Source organism: Lactuca virosa, chromosome 4 (genome assembly GCF_052849685.1).
Source record: "Lactuca virosa cultivar CGN04683 chromosome 4, Lactuca_virosa_CGN04683_v6, whole genome shotgun sequence".
NCBI classification, from domain to species: Eukaryota; Viridiplantae; Streptophyta; class Magnoliopsida; order Asterales; family Asteraceae; genus Lactuca; species Lactuca virosa.
Genome location: NC_136429.1, coordinates 362,026,352 through 362,047,787, shown reverse-complemented (window position 1 = coordinate 362,047,787; position 21,436 = coordinate 362,026,352). Strand labels below are relative to the sequence as shown.

Here is a 21,436-nt window from a genome sequence, read left to right as displayed (position 1 = left end):
TGCTGATTGTTTTACTTTTAACTAGGAGAATACACATTCGTTGTGCAGAATACAACAACATATTTGAAATTTTTACAAATATACGTTTTTTAAATATATCAATGATATTGTTGTTAGCTCTTATATAATAAATCTTATAACAAGTTGATATAAATATTATTTGTTTTGAATTATATAATAATGTAGAGGTCTTTTTAAATTTTATAATTTCAATTGTTTCAATAGCTTCAACATGTGGATTACTCATGAAGAAAATTAAATATAGATATATAGATTCCGGAGTCTACTTCTCGTTGCAGTCTTGATTCAACAAAGGCATATGAGGGATTCTAAAGAGACTTACTTGTCCATGGACCAATATTTAAACTAAACCTTGTAAGAAGAGCGCAATTTGAAAATAGTTTGAAAAGTGGGCCAAAGGCGAGAAACAGGCCAAAACAGAAGCGCCATTTTGGTAATTTTACGCTAAATTTTTTCAGATTAATACAGTAAGTCAGTAAATCAGTAACATGTTTCAAATACTGATAGAATGGCAGGAGGACCACTCCTTTGCATCGGCGATCTGTTGAGTGACGTCGGAGAAGAAGACACCACAACCACCACGGATGAGATTATACGTAACAGCCACCGTCATAGTTCCGTCGAAGATGCTGATCTTGCGAATCAGCGTATTCAACCTTCTGATCTCACCAAACTATATCAGGTTTCTCAACCTCGCTTTGCTTTCTCTATTATATTTGGAGGGTTGATATCCATCCATCTATCTGTATACTATTGTTATAGCTTGTGACAAAAAAAAAAGATTTAGGGTTTCGATTTGAAATCCTAAACTGACGAACATCTTCTGATCCCCCTTTCCGAGAGAAGAATAACTAACTTTAATGAACTGTAGATTTAGTATATCTTCTGAATAAGGCTCTAGTTTTGGATTGGTGAGGGTGTGTCTAGGGTAGTCATGCGTTCGGCTTCCTTCTGCTCCCTTTGACAACGACCATAAAAAAATGGGACTCAATTTGTGATTGTGGAATTGGTTGTAATTTGATATAATCTCACCTCCAATCGCAAAGACCTCTTGTTCTGTGGTAAACCAAATTAACCTGAAACTAATTTTCAATGTCAGTGCATCTTTGGAGGAACATATGCATACTGCATACCCACATAAAACTTGAAAAGGACCCACTTAAATAGCTACACAATAAGTTGATACCTTAATAGCCCCAGTTTATTGGCTTGTCCTCTGTGATATCAGATACGATGCAAGTAATCATGAAACATTGATAGCCATTCTAGGGTGGTAGGCATTTTTAGAACCCAAGAACTTTAAAGGGCCTGTGACTTGAATACTTAAGGAACTCCTTGTCGTTTACAACAGATGACATCCTTTAGCTAGTTATAATATGAAAAGTTGTCTCAAAATGAAATCTCCTCGAGTTCCACATAAACAGCTGGTCATATTTAAAAAAAAATAAAAATTAGCCACCATGAACAGTTGACTTGATCTTTTGAGTCAAATTCTTGACCTAAAATGTGTTTCCTTAGATAACCTACAAAAGTCAGTGATGAGAATTAAGAAAACAAAATTTTTATTCTGTTCTTCCGAATATAAGGCATCTGGCACAACATATGATCAATCCTTTTGTATTACGAAAACTGTGAGTTCTACCCCCATGATGCTACAAAGTCATATGGATTGTTTCCTTATTCATTTCTAATACAAATGATTGAGCCTTCATGAATTTAGTTAAGTAGGATTATGAAATCACTATAGCCTAATGCCACAAAATTTACACAAAGGTGCCTGATCTTTTTCATTTCCTCATACTTATGCACAGGCCTAGGCCTACACAACAGAGTATCATGCTCTGTCAAAATGACTCGATATTTCTTGCTTAAGTTTGTGATTTATTTTCTTTGTTTTTACTAGTTATTATCTTTAATTCATATGATATTAATAACTTAGATGGTATTTGGTTTGTAAACTTATAATAATGCTCGTTTTACTCCCGCCTAGCGTACATACACGTACTAGCTATAAGTTAATAGCTGAATAGCTAAGTAAACATCCACCTTTCAAGCCTCATAAATCAAAGTATTTCAAGTTTTTCTCTAAATCAATAACTTGTGGCAGGTTGATAGTTGATTAATAGTATAAATATATCAGCATATTGGTAATTTATGGTACTAAACGAGGGTGTAATTATTATCTAACTTTATTCGATTTTTTCATTCATTCTTACCGTTGGTTTACTTGTCCCTGTGTTTTTAGGAAAGTTACAAATGCTTGAATGATGCACTTAGTGGTACATCCCACTCATGGACAACTCTTACACTCGAGGTAAGAACATATATACATCTCTCTCTCTCTCTCTCTCTCTATATATATATATATATATATATATATATATATATATATATATACACACACACACACACACACACACACACACACACACACACACACACAAAAACAAACACGATTAAATTCTGTTCGTTTTTCACTCGTGATTTCTGCATTGACACGACACCTAAATAATGTTTTTTAGTTATTTATTTTGTGACAGCTATGTTTAGCGCTAGAAACCACAAACAAGTTGATTCAATCGAGTGACTCACATGCTTTAGAGGCATTGGAGAAGATTCGGGAGCTTGAGAGGATTACCAAGAAGGGAAATTCCGTAATTAAAGAAGCTGAATTCATCCACAATGCCATGAAGGACCACTCGAGTCTTAATGCGCATGATTGATTTGTAATAGTGTCTAGGGTGTCTCTATATAATTGATTTGTAGCTGGTTGCAAGGTGTTGGGGGCTTAGAAAATGGTGGATCCTCAAGATTGAGTTCGGTAGTCCTCATAAATATTTGACTTTGTGTTTTCTTTTGAACTTGATTATATATATACTAGTAAGGTCAGCAGGGCCATGATTACAATAAATTATGGTATTTCTTGTAGTAATGTTATGCAATTACATCAGGAAAAGCGGAAAAGTTGAAAGTACAATGCTAAGATCGTCAACCTCATACTTCATCTATTGCAATCCATGAAAATAAAAGAAAGTAAAATTGGTGAAAAGTTGTTATACAATTAAAGGATTTGTTGAACAAACCTATATAATATGAAGAATAAAAGTAGAATGCTACAATTAACAAAGCGTCGCTGGTGAATTTAACTTTTCAGTAATTTCCAAAATGAAGTGTTTTACTCCTTTCCATTGAAAACATGAAGAATGGAAACAACTACACCAACAGCAAGAGCATGCCATTCTTTTTAAAATACAACGTTATTTTTGTTGTAGCCAATTCATCATTGCTAAAATATAAATCCAGTTAATACCATGGATAATGCCTGGTCATGAAGTATTCATGAAATACTAGAAAACTATAAATAACCACACCTATTGTGTTGACCTCATTCTCATAACGATCGAAACTCTAAATAGTCGATGTATATACCTTTACCCAACAAACGAAACTTCTTTGATTGCGGACATTAACGATAATGATTCTTTCGAAGCTTGTCATCCAAATTCGAGACGCTTAACTAAGATTTCGAAGAGAAGAAAACGTTGCAAACAAGTCTGTGCTCGTATGATAAGCTTCAAAATTGCATGTTATATGTTGCATGAAACCTATACTAATATTGCTTAACTATTGGACAGATATGTTAGGTTGCATGCTTCTAGAATTAAATGGTTTTAAAATGTCTGATTTAGCTATATTTCGCAACTATTGTTTGAGTCCAACCATTGTAGGATGAAATCTTTCAATAGAAAGACCGTTTAGTTTTAGTATCATTTAATAATATTCGTTGAATAGTTAGTTAAACATAAGTAGAAGTTTCTTCCTCAGCATGTGGCAAGGTAGGATGGAAGGAATTCTTGTCAGAACTCTCATTGTCATACATAGGACCTTTAGAAATTCCTGCGAGAATTGATCATGTTGTGTATCAACTCAAGTTACCTTAGGAACTCAATAATGTGCATAACACTTTTCACGTAATAAAACTTAACGAGTGTTTGCACGATGACACTTTTTCTATCCTTCTCAATGAAGTTTATGAAAGAAATCTATGAAACCAAGTCAGTTATAAAACTAAGAAATCGTGCTGGTATTCCATACTTGCAAAGTGTATGTTTTAGAGTCGTATATAACTAGGATTCTATAACCTTAAAATGTTTGATCCGGTCTCATTCCCTTTCATTGTTTGGTTGTGGGTTTAGGGTATAATTATTAATTCGATTGACTATCCAATCTTGGATTATATACGACTTGCATATACAAGACAACTATAGAAGGACCACACACAGATCAAATGTAGCATACATACCAAGTACTAGTTTATACTTTTGGTTAGAAAAAGTACTATTTTATAAACATATACTTTTTAGTTACAACAAGTACTATTTTATACTTTTGGTTAGAAAAAGTATTATTTTATAAGTATAAAACAAAAGTATAAAATAGTACTTGTTGTAACTAAAAAATATATGTTTATGCTTCATTTGGTCCATGCGTGGTCCTTCTATAGTCGCTTTGTTTATGCAAGCGTAAAATAGTACTTTTTCTAACCAAAAGTATAAAATAGTACTTGTTGTAACGAAAAAGTATACGTTTATAGTGTATAAATACTTTACCTGACTTATACACAACCTTACTTATAAAACATACAAATATATGTGTTATGTATAATTGTTTACTTATAATATAAGTTCTATGACAACAAAGCTTGGTAATTTGTTTATAAGTGTATATAATACTTGTATAAAAATACAGATACTTATAAACCGTTTAAATGTGTGCAAGCTACATATAACCCTATTTCGTCTTTATTTGAGTGTTTTTAGAGTGTTCTCGGTATTTATTAGCCTTATATTTATAGATGCTTGTAAAACCTCAAGTATGTGTTAATAATGTGTCTCCCAGGCATGAATGTATGAATTTGCCTCCAAGGCATGAGTGAATGTATATGCCTCCTAGGCATGAGCGAATGAGTGTTTTATATATTTGCATGCTTATATGTTTTTATGATTGTAAATTTGTATCTAAGTTTTGTAATTACAGTATTGACAGTATATAATTATTGTATAGTTTCGTAATTAGAATTTTGGTAGTATAAGGTTTCGAACCAATTTTTGGTAGTATAACGGCTTGTAAATAGCGTAAATTCAGGTTTTAACCAATGTAAAACCAACTATTCCAATTATTTCGAGAGAGGAGGGAGGAGAAATCTGGATTCTTTATGAGTTGGTTAAGCCATCGGTTTTGCAAGGGATGTGCCCCTTTATATAGCTGTTAAATAACCTAGAAACCCTAGATTTGAATATTAAAATAATATTATTTTCATATGATTTAAATTAAGTTTCCTTATCTGATTCAGGAGGCTTCCAAAATCCTTTTGGACCTCTCCCAAAACTGTCCAGGCAAGGAGGTTTTAGAATTGCATCCATTGCTCAACTATTAAATAATTACAATTTAACCTTTGCATCCCTAATTAATTCTAATTAGTCTAAAAATAATTTCCAGTTAGTTCTGATTACTTCTTAACTAATTATTTACTATTTCTAATTAATATATTAATCATATTATATATATATATATATATATATATATATATATATATATATATATATATATATATATATATATATATATATATATAAACAAATCAATTTATCTCTCTCTCATATTGCCAATCCTAGCTATTTTCGTGGTTATGAGGGCAACCAAAAGGACTTTACTTTTATTCACTAAGATTATACAAATTTAGTTAAGATCTTAGACACTTAATCCAATAGTTTCCCACTTGGACAAGTCTTCAACTACAATTGCAAGTATAATCTTTGAATAACCAGTAAAGAGTGTTTTCCAAAGCCACTGCCAAACTCTGACTTAATCAAACGTCAGTTCTAAGATAAGTGATCAATTATTCCTTCATTATTTAAGATATCGTAAGGACACGAGACATGGATACAAATGAATCTCATGGTCCAAGATTCTGTTTCTCGATCTGATTTATGATAACGTTAGCATACTACAAATTGAACACATCAATTTAGTCCTGGATGGGCCCAACACTACAATGTGAACATCAAATCATCGAGGGCCCCAAAGATATCAACTTTCCTTAATATGCAAAAGGAACAAATAAACTTTGACTATATAATCATACCTTTTACTCATCATGTAATGCATGCAATTACATTTTATAACATCCAGTTACGGATATGTTGATGCAAAACCAATGAACAAAAGATTTGTAAACGATGACTTATATAACTCCATTTTAAGAATAGAAGATATTATTGTCTTAGAATTACTCATGATAAAATCCATTAAGTAATCACTAAGCGCATGTTTAACCAATAATCAAAATCCTTTCTTTTCCAAGTACTCATGAATATTGCAGAACTCCCTATGAAATGTCCACTCACCATGGATAATCCACAAATATTCCATGACCATCTTAAATTAATACATACTCCCAAAAGTACGACTGACAGTGGTATTTTGAATAAAGATGGTATTCAAAACTATCAACTAACTACTAAAATATGTTACATTGTTTCAAAACTATCAACTAACTACTAAAATCTAAAATCCAATATCATATCTTAACCCAATGCTCTTAGGATGCTTGAAGTGCTTGATCTTGCTTAAACCCTTCGTGATAGGATCAACAGGATTCCCCTATGATGATACATGATTCATAATGAGTTTGCCTTCTTCAACTTGATGTCAGATATAATGGTATTTTCTTTCGATGTGCATTGATCTCCCATATCCTTTAGTTCTTTTGTCAAAGAAACTGCACCTTCGTTGTCACATAAAATCTCCATGGACTCTTGGATTGATGGAACAACTCCAAGGTCTCCAATGAAAATTTTTAACCAAGCTGCTTCCTTTATTGCATCACTCGCTGCGATGTACACTGATTCACAAGTAGAATCAACCACCATTTGCTTCTTAGAACTTTTCCAAGTTACTGCTCTACCATTCAATAGAAATACCCAACCCAATTGCGAAGAACTATTATCTTGATCTATTTGAAAGTTGAAATCACTATAACAACTCACTTTAAGTTCATATTTTCCACAAAAAAACTAAGATCATATCTTTGGTTTTCCACAAATACTTAACTATGTTCTTCGCTGTTGTCTAATGAGCTGCGCCAGGATTTCCCTAATATCTACTAACCATGCTCAAAGCATAAGCCACATCAAGTCAGGTACAAGTCATAATATACATGATCGATTTTATAGCCAGAGCATATGGGACTCAAATCATTGCATCTATTTCTTTATAACTACTAGGACATTGATCCTTGCTCAATTTTACAATATGATGTATAGGTAAATCCCCTTTCTTGGAATTCTCCATATTGAATCGTTTCAATATTTTATCCAAGTAAGTACTATGGCTAAGCCCTAATAAACGTCTCTGTCTATCCTTGTAAATCCTTATTCCAAGAATCTACATTTCGTCACCTAGATCATTCATTGTGAAACACTTTCCTAGCCAAGACTTCACCTTTTGCAAAGTTAGAACATTGTTTCCTATAAGGAGTATGTCATTGACATACAAAACTAGAAAGGTTACTACACTCCCACTAGCTTTGCCATACACATATGACTCATCCTCACTTTTAAAAAATCCAAACTCAATGACCTTTTCATGGAAGCAAAGATTCCAAGTACAAGATGCTTGTTTAAGTCCATAAATATACTTCTCAATCTTGCACACCTTATTAGAGAGCTTGACATGTTAAAAACCTTCTGGTTGAGCCATGTAAACATCCTCAGCCAAATTCCTGTTAAGGAAAGTAGTTTTAACATCCATTTGCCATACTTCATAATCATGAAAAGCAGCTATGGCAAGCATCAACCTTCTGGTTGAGCCATGTAAAGATCCTCAGCCAACCCATGCCCGACTCATTGCGCATCGCCACGATTCTCGTGGGAAAGGTTCAGTCGTTTCTTTTCATTCTTTGACATATTGGTGCTTTGTCTAGTCCGATCTGATCGGACTAGGGGGACTTGATGACACATGGTTTATACGACTGAGTCCAGTCCAATGTCATTGGCCGCATACCAATAACATCGGACTGGGGGGACTTGTTGATATATGGTCCATTAGCATGGCCTAGACAGCTCTGGCGCGCCAACCTCGCCTGGCGCCCGCTTGCCCGCCTCGCTAGGGACTCTCCTGCTGGTTTATATGACTAAGTCCAGTCCAATGTCATTGGCCGCGTACCAATAACATCGGACTAGGGGGACTTGTTGATATATGCTCCATTAGCATGGCCTAGACCGCTCTAGCATGCCAGCCTTGCCTGGTGCGCTCCCGCCAGCCCTTCCTGGCTCTCCCTTGCCAGCCTTGCTGGGGACTCCCTTGCCAGCCTTGCTAGGGTTCTCCCGCCGGCCCGCCCTTGCGCTTCCTGGCCTGGCTGTCCCTTGCCAGCCTTGCTGGGGACTCTCCTACCGGCCCGGACTGGCACTTCCTTGCTAGCCTTTCCTGGTGCGCGCCTGCCAGCCTTGCCTGGTGCGCGCTCGCCAGGCTCGCCCGTCGCCTCACCCAGCTCCTTGCTAGCTGGGCCTGAATTGTGCTGGCCCAAGGCCTGACCTAATTCCCCTTGACCTAATTGTCCCCTATATAATGAATAGTATCTCCTCCATGGATGGGGATCTTCCCCTTGGCTCAGCCGCTGCCCTATACTCCGGCCGGGTAGCTCAGCCACCACCCGCCACCGTCAGCCACCATACACCACCACCAGCACCAAGGTGGTTCTCTCTAGCTAAAGAGAACCATCTCAGATCTACTAGCTGATCTAACTTGACCGTCGGAGCCCACTACCGGGGCACAGTCCCTGGGGCGGCTCTAACAGCCTTTGTCTGTTGTGACCTCGCAGATCCGTCTCCGGCGTAGAAGCACATCCTCAGAGCAGGTGGTCGGAGCCGATGTCGCATCATTTGGCGCCATCCCGGACTTGAACAAGCAGCCATCACCTTGTTCTTGCCTAGATCTGTTCAGATCTGTTGCATTTTAGCTCATGTTTGTTTAGATTTGTTCATATATAGCACTATTTGTTCAGATCCGTTGGCTCTTGCCAAGACCTGTTTAGATCTGATTAGCCACCCCTCAGATCTCCCAATATGACTTGTTCTATCTTTTAGATCTATTTATCTGCTTAGTGTTTTTGTCTAGATCTATGGATTTTGTTTTTCGTTTTTCAGCCCAAATCTGTAGGTTCATTTCGCTTTTGCTCCAGATCTGAATGATTTATCATCATTCAAACATGTTTAAAGTTTGCAAAAAACCTCTCAGATCTGTAGATATGCTCTTGTTTTTGTTCATTCAGACATCTTTCAAGCTTACAAAAACCCTATCAGATCCATTTTTAGTTTATATTTTGATGGATTATTCAGTAAGTGGGGGAGAAACGAGTTTTTATGAGTTTTCCCCCATCTTTGTTCATATTTTCGAATTTTATTCAGCAAGTTGAAGAACAAACAATATTTTACAAGTATTTACCTTTTTGCTTGCTCATTTTCAAGAAAATCGGTTTTTGGTTCCTGATTTCTCATGTACAACTTCATTCAAGTTGTTTATTTAGTGCTTCCTCTAGAAGCTTAGGGATGGAAAACAAAAGATTTTCAGATCTGTTGAGCAAGCTGAAGAATAAAGAAGCTTTAGGGATAAAAAATCTTGTTAGATCCGTTTTTGCTTATATTTTGGGGGGTTTTTTGAGCAATTTCAGAATAAAAGAAGCTTTTTATGAGTTTTACCTCATCTTTTGTTCATATATTATCAGAAAACCCTTCCCAAGTTGTGCATTTTCGTGTATATTTTTACTTGTTGTAACAGCCATTTGTACACATAGTTGTATTGGCTGTACATTTTACAAAACCTTCAAAAAAGAAAACGAAAAGAGAGAGAAAAGGGAGGAGAAGTTTTGATAGGTTTTCACCCATTTTCAGTCCATGTATTCTTCAGATCTCTCATGTTTATGATTTTTTGTATATAAGTTTACTCAAGTTTTTTAGAAGCTTAAAGAGAAAATAAGTTATTTATGAACTTTCTCAAACTTTCAGAAAACCCAATTTCTATTTGAGTATGAGTTTTTACCATCCACTTAAGCTCATATTATGGAAAAATCATTTCAGTAATGATTTATGGGTACAAGTGTGTTTAAGTTGTACACACAGCTGTATGTATTGTACAAAACCCACAATAAGTTTATCCTGTCTATCAAAATCCATAGATCATATATTTACCCCATCATCTTAGTTTTACCCTTACAATTTACCATCCAACAAATTATAGAAAAATGGTGATATATGTTTGTTTTGAGCAAAAGAAAGGGGGAATGGGTATGAAAACCATATTTGTTGAGTATTTCATATTTTTTTACCCATTATTTATTCTTAACCCACCTCAAAGTTACCCCATACTTTAGTTACCATTTCAGTAAATGGTTTTCAAAAAGAAAAAAAAAGTGTAGAAATGAACTGATGGAAGAAAATAACCAGTAAAAAGAAGAAAGTAAAAAGAAGGAAAGAAGTGGCGTATAGACAAACTTCAAGAATGGTAACTCCTTTTTTACCTCAACAAAAAAAAAACAAATACAGTAGCTGTGCATATTGCTGTTTTTCGTATCTTGGCAGACCAAAAAGAAAAAAGAAGGGAGGGGATGGTAACCAGTTATACCACCTACACCTATTACATACACCTTATTTGTGCTATTACATACTCTATAGGTCCCACAAATACAAGACTATTAAAAGTCAATAGAAAATACAAAGACCAAGGTTGGGACCCACTAGGTCTACCTCTCCATACCAGGTGATGTGATATCCCGACCTCATGCCGTCATCGGGAACCAAAACTAGAGCACCGCCAGTCAACAAACCTCCACTCGAGTGAATATGGAAAACCGTTCGCCTCCAGCTTTGACGAAGAACCTCTGGCTAACCGACGATAGCTCAGACCAGAACCATCGTTTCACAGCAGTAACTACCAACCGTTGTGTTCTCCATCACGACCTAGCAGATCAACCTTCCTCCCAAATCGATGATTCTCGGGCAAAAAACCACCACATTGTCCACGACCGACTGTACCCTCAAGATCAAACACCACCGGAAGATCCCCAATCGCCAACAACGAGTGACGCAAGACAACAGCGCCATCGGACAACCAGCGAGATTGGGGTCCCCTACTTTCTCGATTCGTTGCCACCAGGCGACCACCGCTACTTCGCAACCTGGCAATGCAGACTCCAACGAGTAGAACCCGGTTGACCATCCCTTTCGATTGCAACTTTTTCCACCACCGCCAGCGGCGTTTGTTGGCCCGTGCTTCTTGATCCTCCAGCAACAATAGTCGAAATCTGTTTCCTCCTTCACTGGCCGGAACCCAAGAACAATCGATCACTGGCCCCCTGCGTTCGAGCAATCGCCGCCAACTCTGCGCCTGCCATCGTCGTCGAATTGTATATCGACACTGAAGACCCTTAGCTACCAAACAACTTGCAATCCAATCACCTTCATCTGGCGATACCACAGTTGAACGTCGCCGGCGAAGCTCAACAGCACCATCGGTCTCAGTTAAAAACCTCATCTCTCCGACGATATCGGAGTTTCGATCTCCTTCACTAAAGGCACCATCCAGCGAGAACATATATATCTCCAGTTGTTTGCTTCTTTTGACCGTGACTAGGATTTCAAACGTGATGAAAAAGCTGTTGGGCCACATATGGAAACCCTACACCCAATCCGTTCGAACACGCAAGACAAAAAAGGGGAAACTGGGCCGATGATTCACTAATTGGGCTGCCACAAATCATTTATGTTCTTGGGCTGCTCCGCTAACATAAAAATGACCCAATTTTACAAAATAAAAAACAACTACTCAGTACTCGTGCGCTGCAATCCCGCTCAGCAAAAACGTTTTGAAAATACATACATGCGGGCTGATAAAGTCTCAAAAAAAAAGTCGGACTATCTATTAGTCAAATGGGCTTCAAGCTTCAAGATTTATCCTAGTGGGCTGCAACTATATAATCTTGGGCCTATCCCAAGCTCATGAAAACATTGGGTCAACTCAATAGGCCCATCTTCTACAAACAGTCAGATGCGCAATGTTCAATCAGATGCACAGTGCTTGTGTGTTGTGATCCCGACCAATAAAATATATTCTTAGAAAACTCTTTGCAGTCCGGATCAACTCGAAATTTTCAAAAAAAAAATAATAATAATAATAATAAGGGAAAAGAAATTGGGCTTATGGATTCGCAATTGGACTCTTTCCAATTCACAAATGGGTTATCATCATATTGGACATCCCTACATGGGCTATCACCATCTCTATTTTGGTCTATCTCTTAAGAAACAATAATACACTATTTTTGAAAATTACCAATTAGCTGCTCAAGGCCCCGAATGATGCAATTCCGCCCAACAAAATAAATTTTCAAAATAAACTGAGGTTCACCCGGCATAACATAAAAAAAGGAGGGAGAAGAGTAGTATGCTACTACTACTCGTGACGCATTTCGAAATAACCCTCAACAACTGCGCTGCCCGGCTATCAGTAGTCGTGTTGAACAGCTTCAGGCAGTCTCGCTACTCAGCTATCGCCATTCACGTTGACCGGCCGCGCCAGTCTCGCTGCTTAGCTCTCAACAGCCGCGCCGCCTGGATTTTAGGGGCCGCGCAGCTCGAACCTCAGCAGCCATGCGACCCAGCTCAGTAGCCATGCTACCCAGTCTTTGTTAGTACTTGGGCCGCCTAGCTCTTTCCAGCTGCTATGTATCTCAGATTTCAGCGGCTACGCGTCCATCTTTCCCTTTATTCGCCTCCTCTAAGGAAAAGAAGGGGGGGGGGGTAGGGTTGCTACAACACTATGTAGAAGTGATTTTTATTCCCAAGAGGAAGAGTTAAAGTACATGAAGAACTGACACTATGCATGATGGTGCTTCCCCAAGGTGACATCAATATTCTGAATCGAAAGAGCAGCCTTGCGGTTCAACCCTAGGTAGTCTCATTGCCCATCTCTCAGTGGTCGTGTTGCTTATTTATCGCTAGCAGCTCGATGCTCAGTCCTCAGTGGCCTGGTCGACCAGCTCTCGACGGCAGTCTCGCTACGCACCACTTAACAGTAGCTACATTATCCAACTCTAAGTAGCATCGTCACATAGCCCTCGACAGATAGCCAAAACAACAAGGCACCAATCGTCACTACAACTAATGACGCAGCAAAGCATCAGGTTCCATTGCACTTCAATCCGGACTGGTCACCCGGTCTAGACAAGATTTCATGACTATAAAATGGCAGCTTAATGGGTGTCCATTCTCACCCACCGCTTCCTTGATCGGTGGAGGGTCGTTAGCCGAACGGGTAGGACAATGACTTTAAATTCTCATTAAAAGTATAATGATTATTATAAAGTAACTAAATGTTTTTTATAAATTCCCAATCTTAGTTACTTTAGGAAAATGTGAAAATGGTGCTAACCCATGAAATTCACACTTTGTACCTTACCAAGTCGTTGGTGGAGATTGTGTGGTTAACCAGCACACTAACTTGGACTAGTAAGGATCACGAAGGGTGACTTAATGTTTATCATAGATCGGTGGAGCGCGTGTGGTTAACTGACACATTGATTAGGTGATAATATTAAGGGTACCAAGTGAATTTGCATGGTTATTCACACCTTGTTTTGTGATCCTCGACATCCCAGTCACAAAACTTGAAGGGCACAATCGAGATTGAAACATGCCTTTGAAAAGTTCAATGAATCTCAAAAGAATCTAGGAATTTCAAAACCAATTAAACCTAATAATTCATTTCGTTTTTCATGGTGGAAATTGGTGAATCGTCGGTCACCTACCTTCAAATATGTTATGGATTAGATTATGGCATCCCTCTTGTAAGTTATAATATATTGTGTTGGATCCTAGCCTTAATATTACATTTGGGTGTCTTATTAAGGACTCTATTTATATCTAATCTAAACTTGTTTTCTTCTTTTCAGATGTCTTCCAACAACAATGCTTCGGGCTCTAACCCTACTGGCTCCATCTCTCTCATGAACCTTTGTGGGAGAGTCATCTTTGATTGTTCCAACTTCATGGATTGGATCCGGAACATCAGGATGGTTACTCGTTACGAGGACAAGGAATATGTCCTCGATAAGGAGCTAAAGGAGCTTGATGAGTCCACTGCTACTCCTGAGGAGATCGCTGAATACAGGACACGTGAGAGAGATGCCACCAAAGTGGCGTGCATCATGATGGCCACGATGACATCCGAACTCCAAAAGTCCTATGAGGACTATTACCCTTTTGAGATGCATCAGGATCTGATGGAAAGGTACCATCAGAGTGCTCTTCAAGAGCGGTATGAAATAATCTCCTCCATGATAACAACCCGTATGAAGGATAGCGAACCAATCACGGGCCACATGCAGAAAATGAAAAGGTATGCGGACTGTTAACTGAAACTGAATGTGAACTTCCCAGAGGAGTTGGAAAATGATATCATTTTGCACTCCTTACCATCGTGTTATGATCAATTCCGTATTACATACCACATGAAAAAGGAGGAAGTTATACTCAGTAAGCTTCAAGGACTTCTGAAGACCGCCGAAAGTGGTCTTAAAAGTAAGTTGGTTGCTACTCCTACTCCTACAGCTACCCATGTTTTGGCTATCGGGCAAGGCAAAGGGAAGAAGAGGAAGCACCCTTCGAAGGGTACCAAGGGAAAGTCTCTTGAAGGCTCCTCATCTAGAACCAAAAGTGGTTCTATCACTCCTTCTGCCATCCCTAAGGATGTTGATTGCTTCTACTGTCAGAATAAGGGGCACTGGAAGCGAAACTGCCCTAAGTACTTGCAGGATGTCAAGGATGGGAAAGTGAAACCATCCCATGCAGGTATTTACACTATATTGTCTAATAACTCACCATATTCTAACTCTTGGGGTGCTTGATACAGGATGTGGTATTCACATATGTTCTGATTTGCAGGGCCTAAGAAGAAGTGAGGATGTGGAGCACGAGAAGATAAACTTAATCATGGGGAATAGGAAGATTTCACCTGTTACCAAGATTAGAGTTTATACTTTGTTGCTAGATAGTGGGTTAAAGTTAGATTTGAATAATTGTGTTTACTCGTCTGAAATGGCGAGGAATATTATTTCCTTTCATGCTTTGTACAAACAAGGGTTTACCTTTTCTTTTGATAATGAATGTGGTGGAATAAATGCTTTCTTTAATAATGTTCCTTATTTTAAAGCATTACCTTGTGATGGTGTGTATGAAGCTGTGTAGTTGTAGATAATTTAGGAAATAATGTGTTGTGTATTGATTCTTCTACTAGCTTGGATAAAGCATCTTTGTGGCATTGTCGTCTTGGATATGTAAGCAAGAAACGCATAGGCCAACTCCAAAAGGATGGAGTCTTGGAGTCGTTCGACCTTAAGTCGGATGATAGTTGTGAACTTTGTTTACTTGGAAAAATGACAAAATCACCCTTCACTGGTACTTGTGCAAGGGGTGAGGGTTTGTTGGACCTTATAGATACTGATGTATGTGGACCATTCAAAACCGCCACAAGGGATGCTAATCGCTATTATGTGACTTTTATTGATGATTTTAGTAGATATGGTTATGTCTACTTAATCAAACATAAGTCAGAGACTTTTGAAAGGTTCAAAGAGTTTAAACAGGAAGTAGAAAATCAATTGGGCAGGAACATTAAGATGCTTCGATCCGATCGAGGTGGTGAGTATCTTAGTACAGAGTTGCTCGACTATCTTAAGGAGTGTGGGATTGTCTCACAATTGACACCTCCCAGGACACCACAGCTTAGTGGTGTGGCTGAGAAGCGTAATCGAACTATGTTGGACATGGTTCGCTCTATGATGAGTCGAGCTTCGCTACCAATCTCTTTATGGGGGTATGCCTTAGAGATTGCAGCCCACATTCTTAATCTAGTCCCTACAAAGAAGGTTGCCAAAACACCTCATGAGATGTGGACTGGGAAAGTTCCCAATTTGGACCACATCAAGATTTGGGATTGCAAGGCTTTCGTGAGGCGCGAGACTCATGATAAGCTCAAACCCCGAAGTGAAAGGTGTATTTTCATCGGCTAACCGCATAAATCCTTTGGTTACCTCTTCTACAGACCCAGTGAGAATGTGGTCTTTGTGGCGAGGAGAGGGGTCTTTCGAGAGAGAGAATTTATAAGCCAAGGAGACAGTGGGGGGCAAATTGATCATGAAGAAATTCAAGAGTCAATTGGTGAAGGAACCTCAGACACTAGCAATCAACCTGAGGAGGAAACTCCTGTTGATCCGACTGACGAGTCTGTACCTCCGAGGCGTTCCACAAGGGTTAGGAACACACCTGAGTTTTATTATGGATTTCATATTACTACAGAAGGTGATACATTTATCAGTGATAGTACACTGGTAAATATGGATGAACCTAACAGTGTAAAGGAAGCCATGGCAGGCCCGAAGTCTGCTAAATGGAAGGAGGCTGTGGACAGCGAGATACAGTCCATGTATGACAATCAAGTTTGGAACTTGGTTGACAATGTACCAGGCCGTAACACAGTCCGGTGCAAATGGATCTTCAAAAAGAAGACCGACATGGACGGGAAGGTGCACACTTATAAAGCGCGACTGGCCGTGAAGGGTTTTACTCAGACTCAGGGTATTGATTATGATGAAACCTTTTCGCCAGTAGCAAAGATTAAGTCTATTAGGGTTATGCTAGCCATTGCCGCATTTCATGATTATGAAATATGACAAATGGATATCAAAACCGCTTTTCTTAACGGAAAGTTGGCTGAGGATGTTTACATGAATCAGCCAGAGGGTTTTGTTAGTGCAGAGTACCATGATAGAGTGTGCAAGCTTGAGAAATCCATTTATGGATTGAAACAAGCATCTCGAAGCTGGAATCTTTGTTTCGATGAAAAGGTCAAAGAGTTTGGCTTCTCGAGAAGTGAAGATGAGTCCTGCGTGTATGTCAGAGCTAGTGGGAGTATAGTTAGCTTTTTGGTACTGTATGTAGATGACATACTACTCATAGGAAATGACATCCCAACCTTGCAGGAGGTTAAATCCTGGCTTGGGAAGTGCTTTGTTATGAAGGACCATGGGGAAGCTGCCTATATCCTAGGGATAAGGATATTAAGAGAAAGGAGTAAAAGACTAATTGGACTTAGTCAGAGTACTTACTTGGATAAGGTGTTGAAAAGGTTCAACATGCAGAATTCCAAGAAAGGAGAATTACCGATCCAAAGCAATGCCAAACTGAGCAAGGCTCAGAGCCCGAGTACAGAGGTTGAGATAGCTGAGATGAGTCGATTATCTTATGCTTCCGCTGTTGGCTCGATCATGTATGCTATGACTTGTACCCCCCCTGATGTGGCCTTCACTTTGAGCATGGTCAACAGATATCAGGGGAACCCTGGCAAGGCTCATTGGACTGCGGTAAAGAATATTCTCAAGTACCTGCGGAGGACTAAGGATTGGATCCTTACCCTTGGTGGGAGTGATGACTTGAGAGTAGTAGGATATAGTGATGCTAGCTTTCAGACTGATAGCGATAACTTCCGCTCTCAGTCTGGGTGGGTCTTTACCCTAAATGGAGGGGCAATCACTTGGAAAAGTTCCAAGCAGGAGACGGTGGCTGATTAGACTTGTGAATCAGAGTACATAGCAGCGAGTGAAGCGGCAAAGGAGGCGATATGGCTGAAGAACTTCATCGGAGACCTTGGAGTTGTACCAGCTATTAAGGAGCCTATGGAGATTTTCTGTGACATCAATAGTGCGGTTGCCTTAGCCAAGGAACCAAGAGATCATGGCAGATCCCGACACATTGACAGAAATATCACTTCATAAGACACAAGATAGAAGAAGGACTCCTTGTGGCAAAGAGGGTATCGTCGGATGAGAACCCTGCGGACCCCCTTACGAAGGGACTGACGAGGGTTAGGCATTTGCAGCATGCAAGGCGCATTGGGCTGAGGGATGATATTAGTTTTACAGATTAGATAGTTATTACTGAAACTTGTAAAATGTAATCGGCGTTTGATGATGAATAAAAGTTGTGATATATTTATAAGTAAGGTGTTGCTATCATTGCCAATTATTTACTATTGTTTCAGCTTTGCATGTTTTGACTTCCAGAATAATAAATTTATTCAAATTCTCCACAGTCGGTCATATGTCGGAAGTAGGTATGAATCAAGACTGTCATGAATTGGGATTGTAGATGACTAAAAGTGTTTAGGCATAGCAATGGTTGCAACAACATTTATGAATGCTCATAAGTTATGAGTATTGGAATAAACCCACGCTCAATTGTATCACTTCATGGAATTCATCTCGAGTGATCGTGAGACGGTAATATCATATAAGTCTTCAAACCTAGAGATATGAGTTGTTGCCTATGAGTTGGTTGTGCATTGATTGCACGAAAATGCATCAGTAACTTGATGTTATAAAACGTGCCTTTGTGTACAATTCAACAAGTAGTAGAACAAGCATATGAGTCGAAGTTTATCTGTTCCTTCTTGAATTAGAATCGATATCTGGGCCCCTCGATGATTTTGTTTTGACCTATGTACCGGGCCCGGTCAGAACTAAATTGATGTGTTCGATTAAGTTCTTTGTCAAACAAATCGGAAATCGGGAAACAAACAGCTGGACAATAAGTAAGACATTATTCCATGTATTTGTCCGACTGATATTATGAGAGTAGAGGATTGTATGATCACTTATCTAAAATGGCGCTTCATAGTTCAACACAGTTTTCGAGAGCTACGATTGCCGGTTGGTTCCTGAAGCTATATAGGCAAATACAGTTATTAGACTTATCCAAGTGGGAGACTGTTTGATAAGGTGTCTAAGTCCATAACTTATTTGGTATATACTTGACCCGACCCGGCATGGTCCATTTGGGTTGCACTTCACCCGAACTATTTATATGGATAATATTATGAGAATAGTATGTTTATGAGTTATTAATATATTATAAGTTATAATATATTAATATATGAAATCGTATTATTTAATTAGTATTGATCTTAAATTAATTATGAATTAATTTAGTGATCAAAAGGTGACTAATTAAATATGGGCTATTATATTTATATAGTGTGGGCTAATACTCATTTGGTAATGGGCTAAGCTTGCATGGGAGTCCATGGATGATCCATGGAGCTTTTAACCCATGGATCCTTGGAAAAGGAAAATACATGGGTTATTAGGGTTTACATGGTTCATAACCCTAATCATCTACACTATATAAAGAGGCTTGTGATGCTTGAAATGACACTATGTGTGTGTGCATAAGAGTGGCCGATTTCTAGAAGCTATTGTACTCTCTCATAAAGTTTTCCAAGTTTGTGGTGTTTTGTGATTTCCATTTGAGGCATTCACATTATTGGTGCTAGGCTCTCAAACTCCTAAGGAATCAACTCACTACTAAAGGTATGCAACTCTTCTAGTATCGTTTATGTTTAAAAGTACCCCATGCCATGCTAGATAGGTTATGAACCTTGGAAAATTATTTTGCATGTATTTTAGTCAAACATAGATCCAAGGTTTCTAGGGTTGCATGAACACCTTAGGAGTGTTAGAATGCTCAAAACCCAACATTATCATCCTTGCTGGGGACTCTCCCGCCGGCCCGGCCTGGCACTCCCTTGCCAGCCTTTCCTGGTGTGCGCCTGCCAGCCTTGCCTGGTGCGCGCTCACCAGGCGCCTCCGGGCAGCCTCGCCCAGCTCCTTGCTAGCTGGCCTGAATTGGGCTCGCCCAAGGCCTGACCTAATTCCCCTTGACATAATTGTCCCCTATATAATGAATAGTATCTCCTCCATGGAGGGGGATCTTCCCATTGGCTCAGCCGCCACCCTATACTCCGGCCGGGTGGCTCAGCTGCCACCCGCCGCCGTCAGCCACCATACACCAGCACCAGCACCAAGGTGGTTCTCTCTAGCTAAAGAGAACCATCTCAGATCTACTAGATGATCTAACTTGACCGTCGGAGCCCGCTCCCGGGGCACAGTCGCTGGGGCGGCTCTAACGGCCTTGTCTGTTGTGACCTCGCAGATCCGTCTCCGGCGTAGAAGCATATCCTCAGAGCAGGTGGTCGGAGCCGATGTCGCATCAATATATATATATATATATATATATATATATATATATATATATATATATATACACAGACACACACACACACACAAACAAACACGATTAAATTCTGTTCGTTTTTCACTCGTGATTTCTGCATTGAGACGACACCTAAGTAATATATTTTTATTATTTTGTGACAGCTATGTTTAGCGCTAGAAACCACAAACAAGTTGATTCAATCTAGTGACTCGCATGCTTTAGAGGCATTGGACAAGATTCGGGAGCTTGAGAGGATTACCAAGAAGGGAAATTCCGTAATTAAAGAAGCTGAATTCATCCACAATGCCATGAAGGACCACTGGAGTCTTAATGCGCATGATTGATTTGTAATAGTGTCTAGGGTGTCTCTATATAATTGATTTGTAGCTGGTTGCAAGGTGTTGGGGGCTTAGAAAATGGTGGATCCTCAAGATTGAGTTCGTTAGTCCTCGTAAATATTTGACTTTGTGTTTTCTTTTGAACTTGATTATATATATACTAGTAAGGTCAACAGGGCCATGATTACAATAACTTATGGTATTTCTTGTAGTAATGTTATGCAATTACATCAGGAAAAGCGGAAAAGTTGAAAGTACAATGCTAAGATCGTCCCCATCATACTTCATCTATTGCAATCCATGAAAATAAAAGAAAGTAAAATTGGTGAAAAGTTGTTATACAATTAAAGGATTTGTTGAACAAACCTATATAATATGAAGAATAAAAGTAGAATGCTACAATTAACAAAGCGTCGCTGGTGAATTTAACTTTTCAGTAATTTCCAAAATGAAGTGTTTTACTCCTTTCCATTGAAAACATGAAGAATGGAAACAACTACACCAGCAACAAGAGCATGCCATCTTTTTAAAATAGAACGTTATTTTTGTTGTAGCCAATTCATCATTGCTAAAATATAAATCCAGTTAATACCATGGATAATGCCTGGTCATGAAGTATTCATGAAATACTAGAAAACTATAAATAACCACACCTATTGTGTTGAACTCATTCTCATAACGATCGAAACTCTAAATAGTCGATGTATATACCTTTACCCAACAAACGGAACTTCTTCGATTGCGGATATTAACGATAACGATTCTTTCGAAGCTTGTCATCCAAATTCGAGACGCTTAACTAAGATTTCGAAGAGAAGAAAACGTTGCAAACAAGTCTGTGCTCGTATGATAAGCTTCAAAATTGCATGTTATATGTTGCATGAAACCTATACTAATATTGCTTAACTATTGGAC

The 21,436-nt window shown here is 38.7% G+C and overlaps 1 protein-coding gene across 1 annotated transcript; it reads left to right on the top strand.

Annotated features, from left to right (window-relative positions):
• Positions 1–316: 316 nt before the first annotated feature.
• Positions 317–2,932, top strand: LOC145108686 (histone-lysine N-methyltransferase). Its single transcript, XM_079045758.1, has 4 exons — positions 317–454; positions 529–703; positions 2,267–2,335; positions 2,562–2,932. The coding sequence occupies exons 2-4, from the start codon at positions 530–532 to the stop codon at positions 2,742–2,744; spliced, it is 426 nt and encodes a 141-aa protein (XP_078901884.1). The 5' UTR covers positions 317–454; position 529; the 3' UTR covers positions 2,745–2,932.
• Positions 2,933–21,436: the final 18,504 nt, after the last annotated feature.